Source organism: Pseudochaenichthys georgianus, chromosome 6, assembly GCF_902827115.2.
Source record: "Pseudochaenichthys georgianus chromosome 6, fPseGeo1.2, whole genome shotgun sequence".
Taxonomy (NCBI): Eukaryota; Metazoa; Chordata; class Actinopteri; order Perciformes; family Channichthyidae; genus Pseudochaenichthys; species Pseudochaenichthys georgianus.
In genome coordinates this window covers 39,691,583-39,714,351 of record NC_047508.1, presented here as the reverse complement: position 1 = coordinate 39,714,351, position 22,769 = coordinate 39,691,583, and the positions used below count along the sequence as shown (strand labels likewise).

Genomic DNA, 22,769 nt, shown 5'->3' with positions numbered 1-22,769 from the left:
AATAACTCAGCTCAGAGGAACGTGCATGTCCCCTCGCTCCGAGTGTTCTCTTGAGGTGTCTTTCACTTATGTGAAACCCGTGCCTATTGCCAAGCACTGATGTTATATCTTTATATTTAAGGCCAAGCTCAAAGTAAAATCGATGAACCGCTCCATTGTTGTGGTTTCTGTGTTGCCGTAGCAACCGAACTGACCAGGAAGTACATTGTTATCGCAAAACATTTTCTTTTTTTCAAATCATTTTTTTTCTCTTCTCCATGTCCCCTAGAGGGCTCCGTACTTTACAAAGAAACATACAAGGACAAGACATAAAACATAAACATAAAACAGGGGGCATAAATGGAAGTGTAAGTGGGCGGGAGAGTGAGTTATTGTTGGAAGGCGATGTTGAACAGATGAGTTTTAAGGGGACATCCACTCAAATGATATGCAGAAACATGACCGGCTGCTCCTCTCTCCTCACCGTCTGAAGTCAAACAGCGGCATGGAGACTTTTCCCAGCAGCTCCGGAGCTTTCCTCTGTTTGTTGGAGTCCGGGGAGCCGCTGGCGTTCTGGTTCAAAACCCCGAACAGAGTCAGGCTCAGAGTGGACTCCAGAGGGAGGACCGCCACTGCTATAGGGAAGTTGATCCTGGGAGAGACAAGACGAAGGAAAGAAAAGAGCAAATAGCATGTTGTAGTTCTGGGAAATAGGAGAGGAAATGTATATACTTATTTATCAAACAAGGAGACAAGGAGACAAGAGAAAAGAAGAAAAAGGAGGAGAGAAGTGGAACAGAAATAAGAAATGAGAGGAAAGGAAAGTTAAGAAAAAAAGAAAGAGAAAAGAGGAACAATTTGAAGGAGAGAAGAAAGGAAATATCAGAAAATAGGAGAGACGAGGAAATAAGAGAGCAAACAGGTTGAGAAAACAGGAAAGGATAGCAAGGGTAAGGATGGACGAGGAGAGGAAAGGAAAGAAGAGAGGCAAGGAAAGGAACAGAAATCACTCACAGTTCGTCCCACTTGATGTGGTAGAAGAAGTTTTTGTATGTGCCCACTCTCTTGGATTGGACCGGTTTGAACAGGTTCTTGCCGTTGTGTGTGAGGGAACACATCAGGAAGTACTTCTCATAACTGCAACAAAACAACACATGACAATAATATTAGCCACTGTGCTCACATGCATATCATTCACTGTAGAAGTGAAAAAAAGAGTGAAATAGTTGCCAGGAAACGGTCATTACCAGGGACTGTGAAAGACATGGACACTTGCTGAAGAAGTGCCATATTGGTGCATGTGTGTGTAGATATGTACAATTTCATTTAGTGTGGGTTAACTCCTATGCACTTTGAGTCCTGGGTCACATGACTACTGTTGAAGGGCTCACGGCCTTGCTTATGAGCAACTCATAGATAAGTGAGGAAGAGAGCATCATCTTGTTTATGTTCCCCAACTAGACTAGACCCGTCAATTTGGGACGTAAAACAGAAACCTACAGGAATTGATGGAATTACAAAACTTATTTGACATCAACATAAAAGGTGGCAACATTTGTAGCGACAGCAGGAAACAAACAAAGTCGCTGAGAGGCTGAGGCCGGCCCCGTTTGATGTTGTATGACACGCTAAAAAAGTACTTGCTGAAATCAAAAGCTCTGTTTCGTAGTATTGTAGTTTAATGAAAAAACTCGGTGATCAGACATATACATTGTTATAATCAAAGCAATTGTAATCTTGAAGTACAAAAAAAAGTCCCTGTGTCACCCTCTCTTCCACACACCCACACCTCACGCAGGTCAACAGGATTATAATGAGTGCCACCCATATCCATGTGACCCAAGCCAACCAATCAATAGTGATCAAACAAATATCTTATATTAAAACTAGTGCTGTCAAAATTATATTTTTATAAATATAAATAAATACATTTTTTTAATTAATTGCGTTAAAATATTTAACGCATTTAACGCATGTGCAGAATGGCCCGCCCCATACGTGCCACCAGTGGCAGCGCCAGGGTATGGCTGGGGTAGGCTACACCCATACCAAGAAATGGCTTAGCCCCACCATGAAAAATGATGTTAAAGTAAGCCAAATAAAGTCTGCCAACTCGCGGAGTAAATTGCACAGACAGCAGTTAGTAAGATTGATTTCAGTAGCCACGGTTTTGTCACGTAGTGATCGTCTTCTCAATAGAACATCTTTGATAACGGCGTGGTGTTGTTGCAGGAAGTCCAGACAGAGAATACTTTTGCTGTAGCACAGGGGTGCAAATAACTGGTACGCAGGTTATGTGCGTAATCTGAAATGCGTACCGTCACTTGTGTCACAAAGCGCATTTGCGTACCGACGTACTTGTGAAGCTTTTCCAGAAGGCGGTTAGATCACCGGACGACAGAGTCGGTCTCGTGTGCACAGACTAGGGCTGCTGTTAACGTCGGTCTGTACAACGGAACTGTGCTAAAACTACGCCAACCGGCTGCGGAGGGAGACTCCCCCCCTCACTGGAGAACTGCGCTAAAACAGCTGACCACACTGTGCTCACGAAGTACTCCACGCAGAAACATGTTATAATACACATAGATACTGTATGTTAAATGGATATATCCGCCTTCTTTCATTTATCTTTCCATTCCCACAACAATATACATCAATAAATGACATATTTTGGACATAGTTCGAATGGTGATTAATCATGATTAATTAATTTTTAAACTGTGATTAATCTGATTAAAAATTGTAATCTTTTGACAGCCCTAATTAAAACATAAAGGATTACTAAACACGTTTCATGGCTCCTACAACGTTTCTCTTTAATATGTATTCATTGAATGATATGATTTATAAAGAAATGTGAAATAGTTCTAGGTGTTTCAAAGAAGTGTAACATACAGGACAGTGTGGGACTCTGTGCATTCCCACAATGCCTCAGAGAAGAGGTAACATAACGCAAGGCAAGTTTATTTATATAGCACCTTTCAACACAAGGCAATTCAAAGTGCTTTACAACAAACGAAAGACACTTAAAATCAGTCATAAAATGAACATTAAAAGAAAAAATACATGGATAAAAGTTAAAGTGCAGTTTAAGATGTGAATAGTTCAATTAAAAGCAGCGGCAAAAAGAAAAGTCTTTAGTCTGGATTGAAAACACCTGTGTGGGCGGACCATGATGTGCTCCATCCACTATTCATTACCATACCTCTATATGCTCGCATGCATTACAAAACAAAACCCTTACAGTAATAACATTTAAAGGGAATATTGCATGCGCATTTTGTTTTATAGACAAAAGGGTTTTATATATCCAGATGTGATCAAGACATGATAAATAACCCTCTGTGTTTCTATAGGAGATGTATATGCGAGTCGATAAGAGAAACCACACATTGTTCACTACTACAGGCTCGATCCCTGCTCAGTGCCATCTGTGTTGGCAGCTCAGTCAGTGTCTCAATATGTCGTAAATGCGGGGGCATCTACTGAGGCTCCAGATGGATGACACACGAGCCACAACAACGCCAAACACTCAATAAGGTTTACAGTAACACCACCACAGCTATGCCTTGATCCTAGACGGTGCTGGGAGACGCTGCACTCGCTCTGTCACTACAGGATGTGAGGAGCTACATATTTTTCGGAGTTGTCTTCGGAATGACTGTCACTGCAGCAACGTTTAGGGCTGGCTTAAAATAGCAGCTGGAAGAGGCAGTGCTGGAGTAACTAGGCCTGTTATTAAGCAGTTCCTCTCGTTATGGAGGCCTCACTGGCTGACCAGAAAATTACTAAGGAAGGAAGGAAGGAAACGGACTGTATCTTACAGTCAGAGTTACTGGAGCTACATGATAAAGGGGCCCCATTATGCTCATTTGCATGTAGATATTTGCATATATACGCATACGTTTACACGCTCTAATGTTCGAAAAGGTCTTTATTGTTCTCATACTGCCTGTGCTGCAGCACCTCTTTTCACCCTCTGTCTGAAACCAGAGCCCAGTCTGCTCTGATTGGTTAGCTGGCCGGCTCTGTTGTGATTAGTCAACCGCTTAGAGATGTCCCGCCCCTTAGCCTATCACGTACAATTTGATGGAGCGCTAGCCAATAAATAAATAGGGGAAGTGCATTGTGTGTAAATATGGACACAATAGGGATATGTGCAATTTGACGGACACTATGCATAGGTGAAATAGGGAAAGTGCAATATTGATTTGTGTATAAATACAATAGGGAAAAGTGCAATATTTGATTATGTACAGTATGAATGCAATAGGGAAAGTGCAATTTGATTATGTATGTGCAATAGGGAAAGTTCGGTACCTGTATGTTTCTTGTTGTTTCTTTGCCATGTGATATATGTGATCTCTGTTCTGTATCTATGACTGATTGACCTGAATGTTTTTTATGTGTATTATCTCGATGCCCAAGACAAATTTCTCCTAAGGGAGACAATAAAACTCTATCTAATCAATAGAAGCGCAAGTGTTACGTACTGAAAGGAGTCGAATGGAGGCGTTTCAGACGGGGAGTGTGGGAGGGAACTTTGGGATTTTAGCCTTTGCAGACCATTTACATGCACACAAACCTAAATGGCACACTACAGGAAAGGGAAAACCCCAAAAAGCAGAAAAGGGCCTTTTTAAATCTGACCTTAATCTCTTTGTCTTGGTTGGTGTCTCACTAAAGTATAACCAAAGGCATAGGCGGCGCGTGAGGCTCAGGTTTGGGAAGGCTAAATAACTCTTCTCATCTTACGCTGCCCGCCTCCGGCGTCTATAGAAAAGAGATCAACTCAGTGAAAGCACCGCCTGCTGACCAATCAGAGCTCAGTGTGCGGAGTTTAAATCTATCAAGTCATATTACAGGATAAAGGAAATGCAGTTTAAACTGCCGTATGCAGAGAAGACGCCGACGTGTCGCACTTATCATTCATATCACACTATCACATCATCAATCAGATCATCCATCACAATATTTCCTTATCTGAGTCAGCTTCTCGAGCCGTATCTGGCCGTGCAACACTTAAGTTACATTGTCACATATACTGAATGCAGACGTATTATTTTAAGCAACACATTAAGTTGACGAAACACTCCACTCAAATGTAATAAAGTCAGATCCCCTCGTGTTTTAGATGGGACAGTATCATAAAACTGCTGTACGCTTTCAAACACTCGGTAGTTTATTTTTTAACCAGTTGTTCTGTATTCTCCTTGCAGGTGCAACCATGTGGCTTGTATCCTGGATTATATGTTTAAGTCATGGATGTTTAAAGTTCATATTTGTCTAATATTAGTTTACTTTTCATTAATGAAGTATGATGTTGCGCTGTCAGTACACTTGTCCCCGTTTGTGATTGGTCAAATGTAGCTAACCCCGCCCCTTTCACGTGGCTTGATTTACCGAGTTGATAACCAGCGTCGTATGACCGCTTAACGAGATCTCGTTTGTTAGGGTTAGTTAAGATAACTCAAACGTATCCAGGGTCTGTTGAACTGGCTTCGTACAGGGCACAGGTGGCTGCATAGCGGCGCTAATGTCAAAGACATTATATTTTTATTTTACCAGGATGCAGTTACATATATATATATATATATATTTGCAAAATAATTCTGTGCAATTTCAAAACCTTTGATCCTTCTATCTTTTTTCCTACACCAAGACGCCCAAAACAGCGTCTCATAAATGTCTAGACTTCACAAACCGATGCAACTGCGGGAGGGTTTTTCAGAGAGGCACTGATCCTGGCTACTGATGCATGACCGAGCTGGGAACGGAACACTTGTCTCGACTCTGTGGCCCAGACACAGGCAGGAGATAAAGTCGGAGTGAAACTGGACACTGGCATGGAAAAATAAGACGTGGGGTGCAACACCGGAGCCGTGTGTTCAGTAGAAGAAAACAAAACGTTGTGCTGTGACAGCAAAGTCTGCAAGCCTGTGCTGTAATGTGGAAAAACACTTGCTGCTCAACAAAATGTGTTATTGTAAAACTGTAAGACTGTAAGAAAGAAAGCCTTGTATTTTATCATATCGTTGGTTCTTGGGAACTAAGCTAATATATACATTTGGCAAATAGGGTGATTAAAATGTTGCACTGCCTTCTTCTGCTTCCTGTCCTTATCTCTGACTCGATCTTTACAATGGAGTAAAGTGTGGGTGGCTCTAATAATACTGAACAAGTGGGTGATTAAGGGCTCTAATGATCCTACAGCAGAGGAAAGAGTACTTAAAATGTCATCATTTAGCGTTCATCATGTTGGAATATGAAATGCTCTGCTGCAGAATACATCCAGCTCCATTCTTCATTCGGTCCTACCCCCTGATGTCATCCTATAACGAGTTTACAGGACAGTTTCCTCCCACAGGCCATTAGACGTTCAACACCTGAACTTTTGAAAGAACATCCATAACATTCATCCGTTTGCAACTTATATTGATATATATATTCCAATTACTTGAATATAGACTATTATGCACTATAGCTACTATACATCTATTTTATTTTATTTACTTGCTCTATAGAGAACCACAGTGACGCGTCCTAAAACCTGAAAGTAAACTCCTTCCGGTTCCTTCGACAAAAAGCAATGCAATCTCTCCATAGGATTTTGGAAAATAGCTGGAAATAAGGTCTGTGGTTGAGACACATTTAAGAGACGGATCACGTTTTGTTCAGCCGGATAATCTCCACATGTCTACCCTACTTTTATGATTTTCTAATCATAAATCTAGTCGCCAGAAGCAAAATGCTAACGTTATGCTATAAAGGAACTACAGCAGGGTCGCTGCTTCAACGTCACGCCGACTTAAGATCCATATTCAAACATACAGATTCAAAATGGTATAAGTTGAAGCGTTTGTTTGAACACTTTACAGGAGGCAGGGACTTGCTTTGACGTAAAACGGCCTCGACAACTTCTGTAGTCCTATTCAGCCACTCGGTAACAACCATCGTTTTTCAGACACGTCAACTCTTCAGAAATCACCAGCGGGGTCACTGCTGATGGATTTAATGTCGTAGAACAAAACGTGATCCGTCTCTTCGATGTGTCTCAACCACAGACCTTACTTCCAGCTATTTTCCAAAATGCTACGGAGAGATTGCATTGCTTTTTATCGAAGGAACCGGAAGTGGTAAAACGCGTCACTGCGGCACTCTATTCTATCGGTTTTATTATTTCACCTTTAGTCATACGTATATAACCAGATCAAATTTGTTTCATGTCATCTTACATTTTTATTTGGGAGACTATCTCTAGGTTTCATCACTATGAAAATATACTAACTGAAAATATTGAATAAGTCCAATTGTACTTATTTGACCTAATTGACCAACACACATGTTTAAAACAGACAAAGGGTACGTTATGACACTTTTACTGTTGTATTGCACTATTGTATTTATTTTGATGTATATTGCTATTCTATTTTATTGTATTTACTTGCACTATTCTATCTGTTTTATTGTTGTTGCTCTGTCCGAGGAGCCTGTGACCTATTGTCATAACTACACTGTAGCTATGTACAAATGATGCAGCGTGGTTGATCCAGTGTTTACCTGCTGACCCAGTGGGCCGGGATGCCATGCAGCGCGAACAGAGTGAACTGAAGGTGGTCTGTGGTGCCGGAAGCTTCTTTGCTGCTCATCCCCTCCACGCCTTCTCCATCCGCAGCCTGGGGCAGCGGGGGGGAGCTGAAGGAGGTGCAGGGGGGGCAGAAGGAGCGCAGGTAGAGTTTGGCCAGATCGTACACAGCTTGAGTCAGTGAGGCCATGCCCTCCTCCACGGGACTGCTGTGACCTGAGAGAGCAGAACACAGTCATTAGAATACATACGTGGTTCAACGACGCCCACACTGCGAAAGGAAAAAGCGCTTTCCGTGAGCGGATGAAAAAGTTTGTCGAATGGCTCAAGAACGCAGAGGAAGAGTCAGAGGAAGAGGAGACAGGCCTCCAGCTATAACTACCACCTTGATTTGTATTTTTACATTATCATAGCACCAGATGCAGTAGAGGGACGTCAGTATTTATCTATACTAAAACTGGAATATGGAATACTGGTTTTGTTCAAAGGTGCTTTTGAGGTTTGTTGTATACATTTCTATTGTCATCACCCTAACAAAAGCAAAACCAAAATAAATCTTCACTCAATTCTTAAATTGAACTGGGATTTTCCAGATTTCAGACAATCTGCTTATTAAATCTACTTTCTCTTATGAATGTAACTTATTATTCATTAGTGTGTGCCTCCATTTGTGTGTGTAGCGACAGAGGAAACAATTTTCTTTGAGCCCAGTCGAAATGTTGCTTTTAAAAGACTAAATGCTAACAAATGTGAATTAAAGCAGTTTCTTCAAAGCATATTTTGTCAGATAAAACATGAGACACATTTTGGAAATTAGACTCTGGTTATTGAAAATATTGGGATCAAACAAAAAATCCTACGCCGCCACCAATGATATTAAGTTCTGCAAATAGTATCATAAAACGAATGTAGCCTGATGTTTTCTGAATCTGTCCGGAAACTGGGATACACAGAATGATTACACAAACAAATATATACAAATTAAACAAGCATTATGAAGGATGCTATGAAGCTTTGAAAGATTCATAGCGTAATAGAATAAGCCACTTTAAATAGCCTTAGACACTTGACACTGACTTTATTTAAAAGTTATTTCTGTCTGTAATGTATCTTTGCACCACATTGACATGATAAGCTGCAACAAGCACATTTAAATTAAACAAGTGGAGTGTGACTGTGTGTGTGTGTGTGTGTGTGTGTGTGTGTGTGTGTGTGTGTGTGTGTGTGTGTGTGTGTGTGTGTGTGTGTGTGTGTGTGTGTGTACGTACCATTTGACGATTGACCAGACGATGTGGACCCCATCTGCAAAGCAAAACAAGTTGATCTTACAAACACTTCCTCGCATGTAAACAAGGCTCTGTGTGAGTGTGTGAAGCAGAGTGTTAGCCCACCTTGGGGGAGCGTGTCTGGGGTAAGTTGACGGAGTGTTTCAGCCTTTTGACGGCCTCAGTGATGGCCTGGGTCTCCGTCTCGTCCAGAGCACAGCACAGGTTCTTCAGAGTCTGCACCACCCGCTCCACTGTCTTATACTGGGTGCTCTGAATATAGAGATACACGTTGGTCAGAGGTGGGAAGTAGAGGAGTACAAATACTTTGTTACTGTACTTAAGTACATTTTTCTGGTATCAGTACTTTACTCCACGACTTATTTTTCTGACGACTTTTAACTTTGACTTCTTACATGTTGAACACAAATACCTGTACTTTCTACTTCTTACACGTTGAACTCAAATACCTGTACATTCTACTTCTCACATGTTGAACCCAAATACCTGTACTTTCTACTTCTTACATGTTGAACTCAAATACCTGTACTTTCTACTTCTTACATGTTGAACACAAATACCTGTACTTTCTACTTCTTACATGTTGAACTCAAATACCTGTACTTTCTACTTCTTACATGTTGAACACAAATACCTGTACTTTCTACTTCTTACATGTTGAACCCAAATACCTGTACTTTCTACTTCTTACATGTTGAACTCAAATACCTGTACTTTCTACTTCTTACATGTTGAACACAAATACCTGTACTTTCTACTTCTTACACGTTGAACCCAAATACCTGTACTTTCTACTTCTTACATGTTGAACTCAAATACCTGTACTTTCTACTTCTTACATGTTGAACACAAATACCTGTACTTTCTACTTCTTACATGTTGAACTCAAATACCTGTACTTTCTACTTCTTACATGTTGAACACAAATACCTGTACTTTCTACTTCTTACATGTTGAACACAAATACCTGTACTTTCTACTTCTTACATGTTGAACTCAAATACCTGTACTTTCTACTTCTTACATGTTGAACCCAAATACCTGTACTTTCTACTTCTTACATGTTGAACTCAAATACCTGTACTTTCTACTTCCTACATGTTGAACTCAAATACCTGTACTTTCTACTTCTTACATGTTGAACACAAATACCTGTACTTTCTACTTCTTACATGTTGAACCCAAATACCTGTACTTTCTACTTCTTACATGTTGAACACAAATACCTGTACTTTCTACTTCTTACATGTTGAACTCAAATACCTGTACTTTCTACTTCTTACATGTTGAACTCAAATACCTGTACTTTCTACTTCTTACATGTTGAACTCAAATACCTGTACTTTCTACTTCTTACATGTTGAACACAAATACCTGTACTTTCTACTTCTTACATGTTGAACACAAATACCTGTACTTTCTACTTCTTACATGTTGAACTCAAATACCTGTACTTTCTACTTCTTACAAGTTGAACCCAAATACCTGTACTTTCTACTTCTTACATTTTGAACCCAAATACCTGTACTTTCTACTTCTTACATGTTGAACACAAATACCTGTACTTTCTACTTCTTACATGTTGAACTCAAACACCTGTACTTTCTACTTCTTACATGTTGAACTCAAATACCTGTACTTTCTACTTCTTACATGTTGAACCCAAATACCTGTACTTTCTACTTCTTACATGTTGAACACAAATACCTGTACTTTCTACTTCTTACATGTTGAACCCAAATACCTGTACTTTCTACTTCTTCCATGTTGAACTCAAATACCTGTACTTTCTACTTCTTACATGTTGAACTCAAATACCTGTACTTTCTACTTCTTACATGTTGAACTCAAATACCTGTACTTTCTACTTCTCTCATTTTCCAAACAGCTGGTTCCTTTAGTCTGAATGTGTGTTTGTTGCGTGATCATTATTCTTTAGAGCCTATTGGTTTGAACACGATCCGTGTATCCATCACTTCCTGGTCTTCTCTAAAGAAGAGGGACCAATGGAAACGTTGTCATGTTGCCGTTGTTCAGCATGGAAACATTCATTAGCTAACAATGACATTATTGTTCTACTGATATAAAGGGAGGTCAGGTACTCTTTAAAACAGCTGCTAGTTATGGGTACTTTTTACTGAAGTACACTTCAAAGCCTCTTTACTTTGACTTGAGTAAAGAAGTTTAGTCAGTACTTCTACTTTTACCAGAGTATTTTTAAACATGAGTATCTGTACTTCTACTTGAGTAAAGGATGTGTGTATATATGTGAGTAAAGGATGGAGGGGTGTGGCGCAGTGGGTTAGTGCGTATGTGTTCGGATCAGGGGGTCACAGGTTCAAACCCCACTGCAGTCAGCATGTCGTTGTGTCCCTGAGACACTTCACCCCAAATTGCTCCTGTGGGGATTTCTCACAGTATTGAGTATGTGAGTCGCTTTGTATAAAAGCTTCTAACAAGTGACATGTAATGTAAAACTGTGTACTATTTTTGCCATCTATTGTTGACGTTATAGTAGCAAAAAATACTATGATTTGAACATGCTCATAACAGCCTGTTGTGAGAGGTATATCCTACACTTTTGTTTTCAGCTCGTCTCTAAACAGTTAACCACATTGTTAAAAACAAGACACACGTCAGGAGGCCTCTGTGAGAGAACACCAACAATGCATCACACAGACTCATCCAAACACTGATTTTAACTCAAACCAGGCTACTTTGTGTCCAAACACGTCGTAATACAACATCGTTTGCATGCTAGAAGAGCATCAATTACTGAACATTATTCTGTCAAGGCACACAGGATAAATCTCGACTCATTCATCAGGTTAAAGTCGTGATGAGGTGGGGAGTGGAGTTTAGCTTCAGTCTGCATTCAATTACTCAACAGTAACACACACAGGCTGAAAACCAGATGTGGCATTTCTAGAAAGCATGCCTTCAAGGTATGTAATGGTATACTCAGATGTACGTCTGGGGTAGACATCACACGACCAAGTTCAGACTCATTCCTCCGTTACATTGACTTCACAAAGATCCACTTTTAAATCTTTCTACACATGAATATATTCAGGACATGTCAATAGATGGTCTACACATTTAAGCTACTCTTGTCATTAGTTTAAAATGATTGAAATACCCTCTTGGGGGGAAGGCTAAGAATTCACAGCACAATGAGAGGCAACACAATTTCATCACATCATACGAAATCATCAAAATATCCATGTTTTACTTTTCAGAACTGCAAAGGGACGACACGCACCTCATTTTGAAGGCAGATGTTGACCTGATTGTGATACCCTTCTAAATAATCAGCCAGGCCTTGTCTGCAAGAAGTTACACACAAAGAGAGAAACGTGAGGAATGAGAAACAAGAGGACACAAGCCGTGTTTCAGTTATTATCAGTGATAGTCAGATCAGGAATGAATGTAAAAAGTGTACTTTAGGTAACCATAAACAAGTAGTAGTAGCGTACTATAGGAAAGGGAAAACCGCAGAAACTATATTTGGGCCTCTTTAACTCAAACATTTTGAAGACAAGACTTGAGATTAACCTTAAAGAAAACTGAGTGTCATGGTTCTTCAGAAAATCATTTCCAATACTTTAGGTAACCATAAACAAGTACCGTACTTTTCGGACTATAAGCCGCAACTTTTCCCCCCATTTTTTTTGTACAGCTAACGGCCACTAGGGAACCTCCTAGATCTATGTATTTTACAGGTAAAATTAACCACCTTTAACTCTATGGGCTCTATGACCGGTCCGCGCCCGCCACCTTTAAGCGGCGGGCTCCAGCAGGAAAAGCTGGAGGCCGGAAAAGAGTGAGACAGGTAGCGCGCCAAAGTAAAAGTGGAACCGAGAGACAGAACGAGATCAAGACAGACGGACAATTTAGCTGCTGCGGCTTATATGCAGGTGCGCTTTATAGTCCGAAAAGTACGGTGGTAGTAGTAGCGTACTATAGGAAAGGGAAAACCGCAGAAAGTATATTTGGGCCTCTTTAACTCAAACTAGGTAAACATTTTGAAGACAAGACTTGAGATTAACCTTAAAGAAAACTGAGTGTCATGGTTCTTCAGAAAATCATTTCCAATCGACAAAAAAATATAGATTTTCCCATTAACCATAGGACCTTCATACCTGGTGACATTCTCCTTGAACGGCCTCTCCACTTGGCTCAGGTGCTTCTCCAAATCTATCACAGAGACGTCATCTTCAGCCTAAACAAAATCAATCAAGGTTCATTAATGAAGCACATCACATGATATCATTGAGATCACAACGAGTGTGTCAGAGGTCTCCAGCAGGGACACACACACGTTGCAAGTGAATCTTGGTGGCTCAACACGACATGTACTATGAGACCGTTCAATAAAATGTTTAAAGAGCTCATATGTTAGCGTGATGGAGTGACGTACGCTGCGAGCCAAGTCTCTCCTCATGGTGGAGTGAGAGAGGAGCTGTAGAGTGATCTCGTTCTCCCACTTCCTGCAGTTCTGGACGTACTCATGGCTGCCCAGGCTGTGTTTACTGGGGCACAGAGAGCAGAGGTTAAGAACACCATGGAGTATGATGAAAACACACAACTGATAAACACTTTCACAACTGAAGCCAGCCTGGATTATCCTGACGATCAAAAAGTGTAAAATAATATATGTTTAGTCTCTATTTTGCAGAACAAAACTATTTAACATTGTTTTAGTAATTGGTTGTTGTTACTGAGGGTATGCAATCCGTGTCATAAAAACAAAAATGTGGAGAATATAAGAATAGAAATATAAAGACATGTCAAAATATAAAAAAATGATAAGAATTTTTATTTATTTTCATGGTTATTTTTGTATATATTTATTTATATATCCTTTAAAAATCTATTTTATTCATTTATTTTGCACATGAATTGACAATTCTTTATATAAATCATATTTATTTATATCCCTTTATTTTTTATAATTATTTCCCCTTTGCTTTTGATGTTGATGTTTAAAAAATGATTACAGGTGAAGCAAAGATGTAATGGTTGAATGCATCAAGGAAAACACAACAATCTTGATGTCCAGCTTGCATTGTATTTGTAAAGGTTAAAACCACCTAAAAGCACACGCACAGGTTTCTGCAAAGCTACCTCAAATTAAAAACATCAAGTCATATATACATAGAAATGGCAACATGTATGTATGGGCATCCTGGTTGTATTTTGAACACAGAGTGCACACGGCATTCATCAACAGATGACTTCTGTAACTTTGAACATGCGAGTGCACTGGGCCTTTAAGTCGTGCTATGGGAGTAACCATTCCCATGTCTCCCAGATTAGAGGGAGAAGAGACATTCCTCTGTGGAGGAGGTGTAGGGGGGGGGGGGGGGGGAGATATAGAAACATCCGCCAGTCTCTTTTGTCCAAGTTTTGAGCGGATGCCAAGAGTGATCGAGAGAAAGGGGGAGGGTCGAGTGGAGAGCATAAGAAAACAAACCTCTCCAAGACCCTGTGAATAATTAGCAAAACTGCAGAGTCAGCATGGGAGAAGAAAAAAATAAATTCCTAACATGTTATGGAGCTTCTTCTTATTCAGCATTCTTGTGTACTCACTTCTGCAGCACCTCTTCCCTGCCGCAGACTTTGAGCAGGTAGCTGGAGAAGTCCACCTGGTCCAGGTCGTCATGAACCCAGCACAGAGTCTGACTGATCAGCAGCTCCACGGGAGAACTCACTGAGGAGGGGGGGGAGGAGGGGGAGGAGAGGGAGGAGATGGAGGGTGTTCAGGGATATTGATGGAGGACAATCGATGGAGACGGATGTGAGGGAAAGAGTGAACGACGGATCAGGGGTTGGTGAAAAGACAGAATGAAGAATTATAAAAACGAGGTCAAATGCTTTTAAAATCCCTTTATCTAGAACTCATGCATGTTTAAACCTAAAAGAATATACTTCGTCTCCCAAGCGATCGTCATGAATAAGATTGCATATTCTTTATGTTTTCTATCCAGTCGTTTATATGTTCCAATGATCTTATTATTCTGGTGTTGTTGCTCATTCTAGATGTATGAACTATTGTTAGATTTCACTGACGGGAAACTAAAAACAAGAGGGAACACGTTGACAGGTGTGTCAACATGAAGTGGCTTTGTGGCGGCTCACGAGGTGAAACGCAGGAATGTTTGCAGCAACGTATCCCATCCACACATTTTAATAGGAGGGATCAGAGACAATCATGTCATGCAACAATATCATACGATTGACCAAAATAAGACGGACTTGTTGAAGATGAATACCCATTTGCTGCTGAGGGAACTGAACGCTTGATTTTAATACATGGGATTTCTCTCCCACCGCAAACCATGCGGCCAGGTTTTAAACAGATCGTGTTTCAAACCTGTTCTCGAATCAAAGGAACTACAGCTGTGTGTGCTGTGGAAGGATATTATTCGGGGGTGTTGGGGGCAGCTCTAGATGTTTGTGTATGTTCCGATATCTGATTTGTTTGGCCGGGGAAAGACTGATAAAATACATGTCAGATTATTGTGCTGTTTAGCCATTTCTGACGAGGTTTAAACCCAGCAGACAGATACACACAGAACCATCTCACTCAGCACACACACTCAGGTTACAGACAATCACACACAGAACCATCTCACTCAGCACACACACACTCAGGTTACAGACAATCACACACAGAACCATCTCAACACACACACCACCACCCTTCAGAGTAATGGTGCGTCTTGTCTTACAGCTTATATCAGTAGCTTTAGGGTTCTCTCTCTCTGTCTGTGTGTGTGTGTGTGTGTGTGTGTGTGTGTGTGTGTGTGTGTGTGTGTGTGTGTGTGTGTGTGTGTGTGTGTGTGTGTGTGTGTGTGTGTGTGTGTGTGTGTGTGTGTGTGTGTGTGTGTGTGTGTGTGTGTGTGTGTGTGTGTGTGTGTGTGTGTGTGTGTGTGTGTGTGTGTGTGTGTGTGTGTGTGTGTGTGTGTGTGTGTGTGTGTGTGTGTGTGTGTGTTCGGGCATTACTATACTTGTGGGGACCTACATCTGTTTACATAGTCACGTGTGGGGACTGGCCTCCCTTATGGGGACAAAATGGAGGTCCTCATGAGGGGGATCATTAATTTTAGGGTGAAGACTTGGTTAGGATTAGGTTTAGGGTTAGGCATGTGTTGGTTATGGTTAAGGTTAGGATAAGTCTCCAGGAAATGCATGCAAGTCAATGTAATGTCCCCTGAAGTGATGTATACATGGTGTGTGTGTGTGTGTGTGTGTGTGTGTGTGTGTGTGTGTGTGTGTGTGTGTGTGTGTGTGTGTGTGTGTGTGTGTGTGTGTGTGTGTGTGTGTGTGTGTGTGTGTGTGTGTGTGTGTGTGTGTGGCTGTGGTCCGCAGGGTAATGCGTGTGTTGGAGTGTTTTGTCACAAAGCCATTAGACTGGCTACGCCTAATTCTGTGTGAGCTGGTGAGGGAATTCCCAGCGCCGCATTTTTTTTGGGTACAACTTCAAAAGAGGGGAAGATTTCTCCGTCGCATCCTGTTAACTATTTCACACATGGTTGGGAATAGTGTTGGCAGGGTTAGATATGGGCACACGCCCAAAAATGTTCAGTGAATTCAACAATAAAGTGGTGGAAGAAGCACCCAGATGTTATACTTCAGAGCAAGTAGTAATACTAGAGTGCAAGGCTGAGCAACGTGTAGATATTTTATTGATTTTATGGATGCGATTTTCTGATTTGAGACTGTTCTAGCTGTTTTTGTCATTTTACCCTTAAATATTGTCGAATAACAAGGTATGTGGTGAGAAATATGTTTTTATTGTGCATCTTTATCCATGTATCTTTACTTGGAGTGTTTGCATCAACATACAAATAAAGTACATAAAGTAAAAGTATTCATTACGAGTGGCCATTTTGGAGTAATTTAATGTAGTACATCTTCATTCTCTACAATCTCCAGTAGCAACGTTGATAAAGGTGTTTTTCTTAATATTTGTTATAATAATAATAATTTATTTTTTAATAATGTAGATCTGCAAAGTAGCTAGTGCTTTAAGTTATCAAATAAATGCATGAGTAAAAGTATAAAGTAGAATTAAGTGAAAATAGTCAAGTTCAGTTGAAGCACCTCAGATTTCTGGTTATCACCCGTCCCCTTGTTGTTATGAAGATTGTTCTGCATGTAAACGGTCTGCAGTCACAAACCCTCAAAGTGCACCCTGTAGCGAGTACAACTCTAACACAGAGAAGACCCGTCTGTGCTGCCCCAGAACGCCTCGTTGGGGATTTCTCTTTTTCCATTGTGTGCTTCCTGGGTTCTGTGACGTGTGAACACCCAGATCAACAACAAATGAGCGGATTGGCCCAAATGGACCAACCCGCGGAGCCCCTCACACACCAGGATGCCTTGGCTAACTAACAGGGAGTCCCATTGACTTGCATAGCGCTCCCTGGACGCTGGTAATAGACGAGTTGGGATGGCGGAGAAATGCTCTCCGCAGACCCGTTCTCACAGCGTTACAAACCTTCTTCTTTCTCGATATCAAGCCACACTTATTGTTTTTACTTCGGCTGTGAGTGTTTGTGTGCTCAGGATGACTTTCGCTTGTTCTCGCTGTATCGCCGACCCGGAAACCTGTCCGCTCCTCGCAGCAACGAGCCTCGCAACGTCCCGACCAATCAGAGCAGAGCACACTGGGCTCATAGGGAGGGGGGGGGGCAGGAGCTCCAACAAGCCGTTTAGGACAGAGAGTGAATACACACACTACAGAGATGCTGTTTGAGAAACCAATGTGAGTTTGGAAAATTGCACAATATAAATGTATTCTAGTCGACCTCAACAATGGAATTATGATCAGTAGAAATGGCCATGACACAGGACCTTTAAACAGTACTTGAATAGATAGATATGTACTTATTTACATTCCACCTCTGACAAAAACACACAGTTGTCTAAGGACTAAGGAAAAAAACAATACGTCACTAATTCAAATGTGATCAGCGTAACTAGTAACTTATGGAGGATTCAGGTCCAATAGCTATCGTGTTAGATCCACGAGATTGCCTACATATTTCAGAAGGGAAGGAGGAATGACCTAATTCCTACATGACTCAGAGCAAACAGATATGTGTGCTTCTGACAAACCCAACTGTCAGACTCCGAGGCAAATGGAAAGAAATAATTAGAAACAGAATCAAATGTTATAACAGGGAAGAAAAAGTAAGAGTTTGAGGCTGAAAAGCGTGCATATTCGAAGGCGTATTTAATCCGTTTCAGTGACTCCAAGATGCTCTGGACTCATGTAATCTAATCTCTCCGCAGCTGAACTCTCACCGTCAGTAGAAACGTCCTGCATGTCACGGACACGCTACATAAAAACAAACAAAGCAGCATGTTGTCCTCGACGAATAAAGACATCTTGAGACAGACTGTAACAAGATGCATCAGGGCTTTAGGTTCCATCAGGCTAGATTGGCTGCTTTTGGAAACTCTGAATTTAATTCTAACTCAATTGCTAGTTTATATAACTTACACAGCACTAAAGCGGTCATCTCTACGTGTGAGATGAGGAACGTCGTGGTGTTTCCTCCTCTCCTGCAGTAACCTGAGCACATTCCCAGCATTTCTCCGCTCTGTCATCATTTTTAGAATATATTCAATATTCAGAATCGAATTAAATGTCTGTCTGTATTTATAAAGTAATCTCTTTCCCGTATTTTCCCGTGTCCCTCCCTCCCAGCTATTGCTCTTCCTTTGCCCTTCTCTGTCTTTTTCGCTTATTTCAGTATTTCTTTTGACGCATTTCTATCTTTCCCCCTCTCTTACTCCTTCCATCTCTCCCTATTCAGCCACAGTATGTCAGGAATCCGAGGAGTTCGCTCTGGAAGAACAGATTGGCTTTCTTTCCACCAGCTCTCGAGCAAAAAAGGACAAACGCAGAGATGCCACAGCAGAATGAAACCGAGAGCAGCAGATTATTTATTCTAATGTGCTTTTTGAACTGTTGGCAAATATATTGATGCATTATCCCAATCTAAGATCACTCTTTACTCAACAGATATAGTTTTCATATTAGATTAGATAGAGTTTTATTGTCTCCCTTAGGAGAAATGTTTTATTTGGAATGTAATTAAACAAGACAATCAGCCACAAGTATTATTATTATTTACCCCTTTTCTTTGTTTGATTGTTCGTTCACCATGTAAAGCGGTCTCGGGTCCCTTTCCAGGGTATCTGCAGGAATCCTGAAGTCAAAGTTAAAACCTTTTAAGACCTTTTTTAAGGCCCTTTCCATACATTTTAAGACCTCATCTCCACTTCGAGTTCTAACCGGTTACCTTGGCGACACACTTTACCTCACATTGACTATATACAGTATTGATTGTCCTTCCTCCTTATCTTCCAACCATTTGGACGCAGATTTGCATTTCCCCATAACGATGTTGCTTAGCAACCGGCGTAAACGGACCTTCGCGCGCTATCGAGCAGTGAGCGTGCGATGTCCTGTTCAGATGACGTCACATCCAACGTGATGCCATCAATAAACTACACAGAATCACACGACACACCTACGCCATGACTACATTCAGGCAGACTGTAGAATACAACCTCTTTGGACCATTTAGATACTTATTGAAAACAAGATACAAAATGTAATGCCTTGGAAAATGCCGTTTAATACTTTTTAATAGCCTTCATTATCGCTAAATTGATTTATCAACTTGTAATACTTTTTAAGACCCCGCGGACCCCCTGCTTGAGAGGTGCTATACAAATGTCATCTATTAATATTATTATTAAGTATTGTAATAACTTCTGCATTATTGAGTAAAAGTTGCTCATTTCAACAGCAGATACAAGTAAAAAATAAATAGAAATGTAAGATAGTAAGACTTAAAGATGAAAGTAAGAGAAGAGACTGAGAATGGAAAGACTAAGGAGAATCACAGCAGAGGAAGAATACTATAAAAAGGACAGAAAGGTGAGTCATAAACGTGTATTCGTGTTAATCTGTATAGTCTCCGAGGTGAGGCAGGTTCAAGAGACTAAGTGGACAACATTGCAAAACGGAGAGGAAGAAGAGAAAAAGAAGGATGAGGAGATGCTCCAAGGAAACAAGGGTGGAGGAAAATATTGTAATGCCCGAAAAGGGAGGGGCAACTGGAGATAGGACCGTGGAAAGAACAAAGAAGAGGCGACACACGGAAATAAATGAAGAATGCTAAATTCTCTTCCTGTCCTCCATCACTGTCTCAGTCTTTCTATCCACGCTTCAAAGTCGAACTGAAGCCCTTTGTTTGAGGAGAGCAGATTCCAGTAATGACCCGAGGAATCCAAACACCAACAATGTGGGTCAACGCGCGACATAGGAAGTACAACCAGGAAACAAAGTCATACTAGGAAAGAAGGAAATGCATCTAAGTGACCAGTAGGATGAAAGGAGATAAACTCAGCAGAGGCAGGAAGACGAAGTAAACTAGGAGTCAACACAGGAAGCGAGGAAAGAACAATTAGGAAGAGTGAACTAGTCAAATATACTTCCTATAGGTTGTTGCTGGGCTATACAGAGCTATACTGTGTGAGTCAACGAGACGGTCTGTTACGTATGGAGAGTGCTTGAAGGGGCCCTATTATGCTTTTTGGGGATTTCCCTTTCCTGTAGTGGGTTATTTAGGTTTTTGTGCAAGTGAATGGTCAGTAAAAGATCAAATCCCTAGAGGCTTCTCAATACTCAAATTTCCCCTCCTCAACTCCTCGACTCCTCGGTCCTCCGGTAGTGACCCGGAAATGAATTTCAGCGCGCCATTTCGAAGGACGTCTCATTTCTCTAAATGCACACCGAGGACCGAGGATCGAGCGTCGAGGAGGCTCTCTGGAGGAGCTCTAACCGAGGATACACTGATGGTTCCTCCACGGCTCCTCCGCGGATGCATTTCCGGGAACGGTGGAGGCGTGACGCACGGCCGGACTTATCTCAGCCAATGACAGCTCTGCATGCATCCCCTGGATATTATTTTAGAAACTGCTCTCATCGCAACGCGATGTTTACAGTGAGAACAGCTGTGAGGTCCGTGCAGAAAGCAGAGCAGTGTGTAAAATGTATATCACTCAGTATAACAGACCTACTCTCTTTATTTGCTTTAGTTTAGTAGATATCTACAAAGAGTCGATATTTTTCTAAGACCATTTAGTGCTTCACATAATAAAATACACAACGGCTGTAGCCTGATTATGCGTTAGGAGCTGTAGGTGTGTGTGGTACAGTGTCGGTGCGTGTTGTACAGTGTTTAGGTGTGTGTTGTACAGTGCGCAGATGCGGCGGACAGACAGGTCTCAGTTGGTTTGGTGTCCTCTGCTTACTTTTAATACTTGCAAATACAACTTTTGGCCCGTAATTTCAATTCCCCATTTCAGCGACCAGAGAGAGGGGGGGATATATCCAGTCTCTGATTGTGTTACGTTATTATGAGAGTGCTCTCATACTTTAAATTGCATATATTTATATAAATATATTTGTGTGTGTGTGTCTGCATCTGTAGCCTGGTATTGTCTCATTATACCGCACTCTCAATGAATTCAAAGTACATATGTGGTAGGGTTGCCAGAAACTGACCATGATCAAAATCGATTATTCGGCAGCCCTGACGAATAATAATCGATTATTCGATCTCCCCCCCCCCCCCTGCGGGAGAGAAGAAAAAAAAAAAGAAAAGAAAAAAAAAAAAACTCCGTAAAGGAATTCCGTTGTTTTCTTTACTAGGACATGTTTAACAGTACAAACAACAAACAAGCATGTCATCACAACGACGTGGCCTTGAAGTGAAGTTGGTAATGGCCAGCTGTGCTGCGTCTTTCTTCAATGCCAACGCATTGTTGAGGTTGAGCTGTGATAGACCAACGTCTTTCCGCAGAGCTTGCATTTAACTTCCTTTGGACTTGTATGTTCGAAGTAGTTCCACGAGGAACTCTTTTTACCTGCCGCTTTGTTCATCTTTAGTCGCACGTGTGAGGGAGAGGGGGGGTTGGGGTGGGGGTGGGGTCGGTGTGTAGCGTGCTGCAGCAGCAGTCTGCTCTGCATGCAGGCTTCCTCCAAGTTTACAGTAAAACAAACTGGTGGTGTGACCAATGGCCATTTACAATTATTAATACTATTACTATTATTAGCATATATATATTTATATATACATTTTGGTTGAAACTAAGCCAGAAAAAAAAATAATAATAATAAAAAAAAAATATATAAATAATAAAAAAAATATATATAAATAAAATCGATTTTTAAAAATAATATTCGATTATGGAGACTGTAACGAATATTCGAATAATCGAATAATCGCTGGCATCCCTAATATGTGGGGGAACAATGTTCAGCTGATCTAACAGAGATTATAAAATATGACAAAACACTCGGCAGCTGATGCAGCTGATGCCACGTAATAATGAACGGACGTCGCTTTAATATGACCGCTCAGAGGAGAGGAGTTCTCATTTCTTTAAACGTCTGCTGCTTCCCCTTCTCTTTCCTCGGTTCCCCTCCTCGGTCCTCCGCTCGCATCTCCTGTGGGCGGGTCTAAGTATCGAGGAGGGGAGTCGAGGAGGGGAAATTTGAGTATTGAGAAGCCTCTCCTGTGTTATCCCAGAGGGAGTTTTTATAGAGCGCTTGTTGAACATTAAGGTGCCGTTTACACGAGAACGCAAACGGTTGTATCTGCTACTTTTCTCTTTCGTATAGCTCGTTCGTTCACACGAGGCCGTAACGGAACCGCGGAAACGGACCCCGCAAACGATAACGGGTCCCACGGTGGATACATCTGGAAACGGAACACTCGGGGGGCCAAACGGCTCCGTGTGTACGCCCTATACGATAATTTCCTGATAACGATGAAGCCATAGCCCCGCCTCTCCCCACCTCTGCTGCTCACTGCTGTAGCATGGAG

The 22,769-nt window shown here is 41.2% G+C and overlaps 1 protein-coding gene across 2 annotated transcripts in view; it reads right to left on the bottom strand.

Moving 5' to 3' along the window:
• pik3c2a (phosphatidylinositol-4-phosphate 3-kinase, catalytic subunit type 2 alpha) overlaps positions 1–22,769 on the bottom strand; it is a 74,094-nt gene that overhangs the window by 26,074 nt on the left and 25,251 nt on the right. For both annotated transcript variants that reach the window (XM_034084224.1, XM_034084225.2), the window contains exons 5-13: positions 14,443–14,563; positions 13,271–13,382; positions 12,993–13,072; positions 12,113–12,176; positions 8,956–9,102; positions 8,833–8,866; positions 7,540–7,780; positions 994–1,116; positions 464–631 (exon numbers count right to left, since the gene is read on the bottom strand). In XM_034084224.1, the coding sequence (XP_033940115.1) occupies positions 464–631; positions 994–1,116; positions 7,540–7,780; positions 8,833–8,866; positions 8,956–9,102; positions 12,113–12,176; positions 12,993–13,072; positions 13,271–13,382; positions 14,443–14,563 (1,090 nt within the window). The remainder of the gene's footprint in view (positions 1–463; positions 632–993; positions 1,117–7,539; positions 7,781–8,832; positions 8,867–8,955; positions 9,103–12,112; positions 12,177–12,992; positions 13,073–13,270; positions 13,383–14,442; positions 14,564–22,769) is intronic.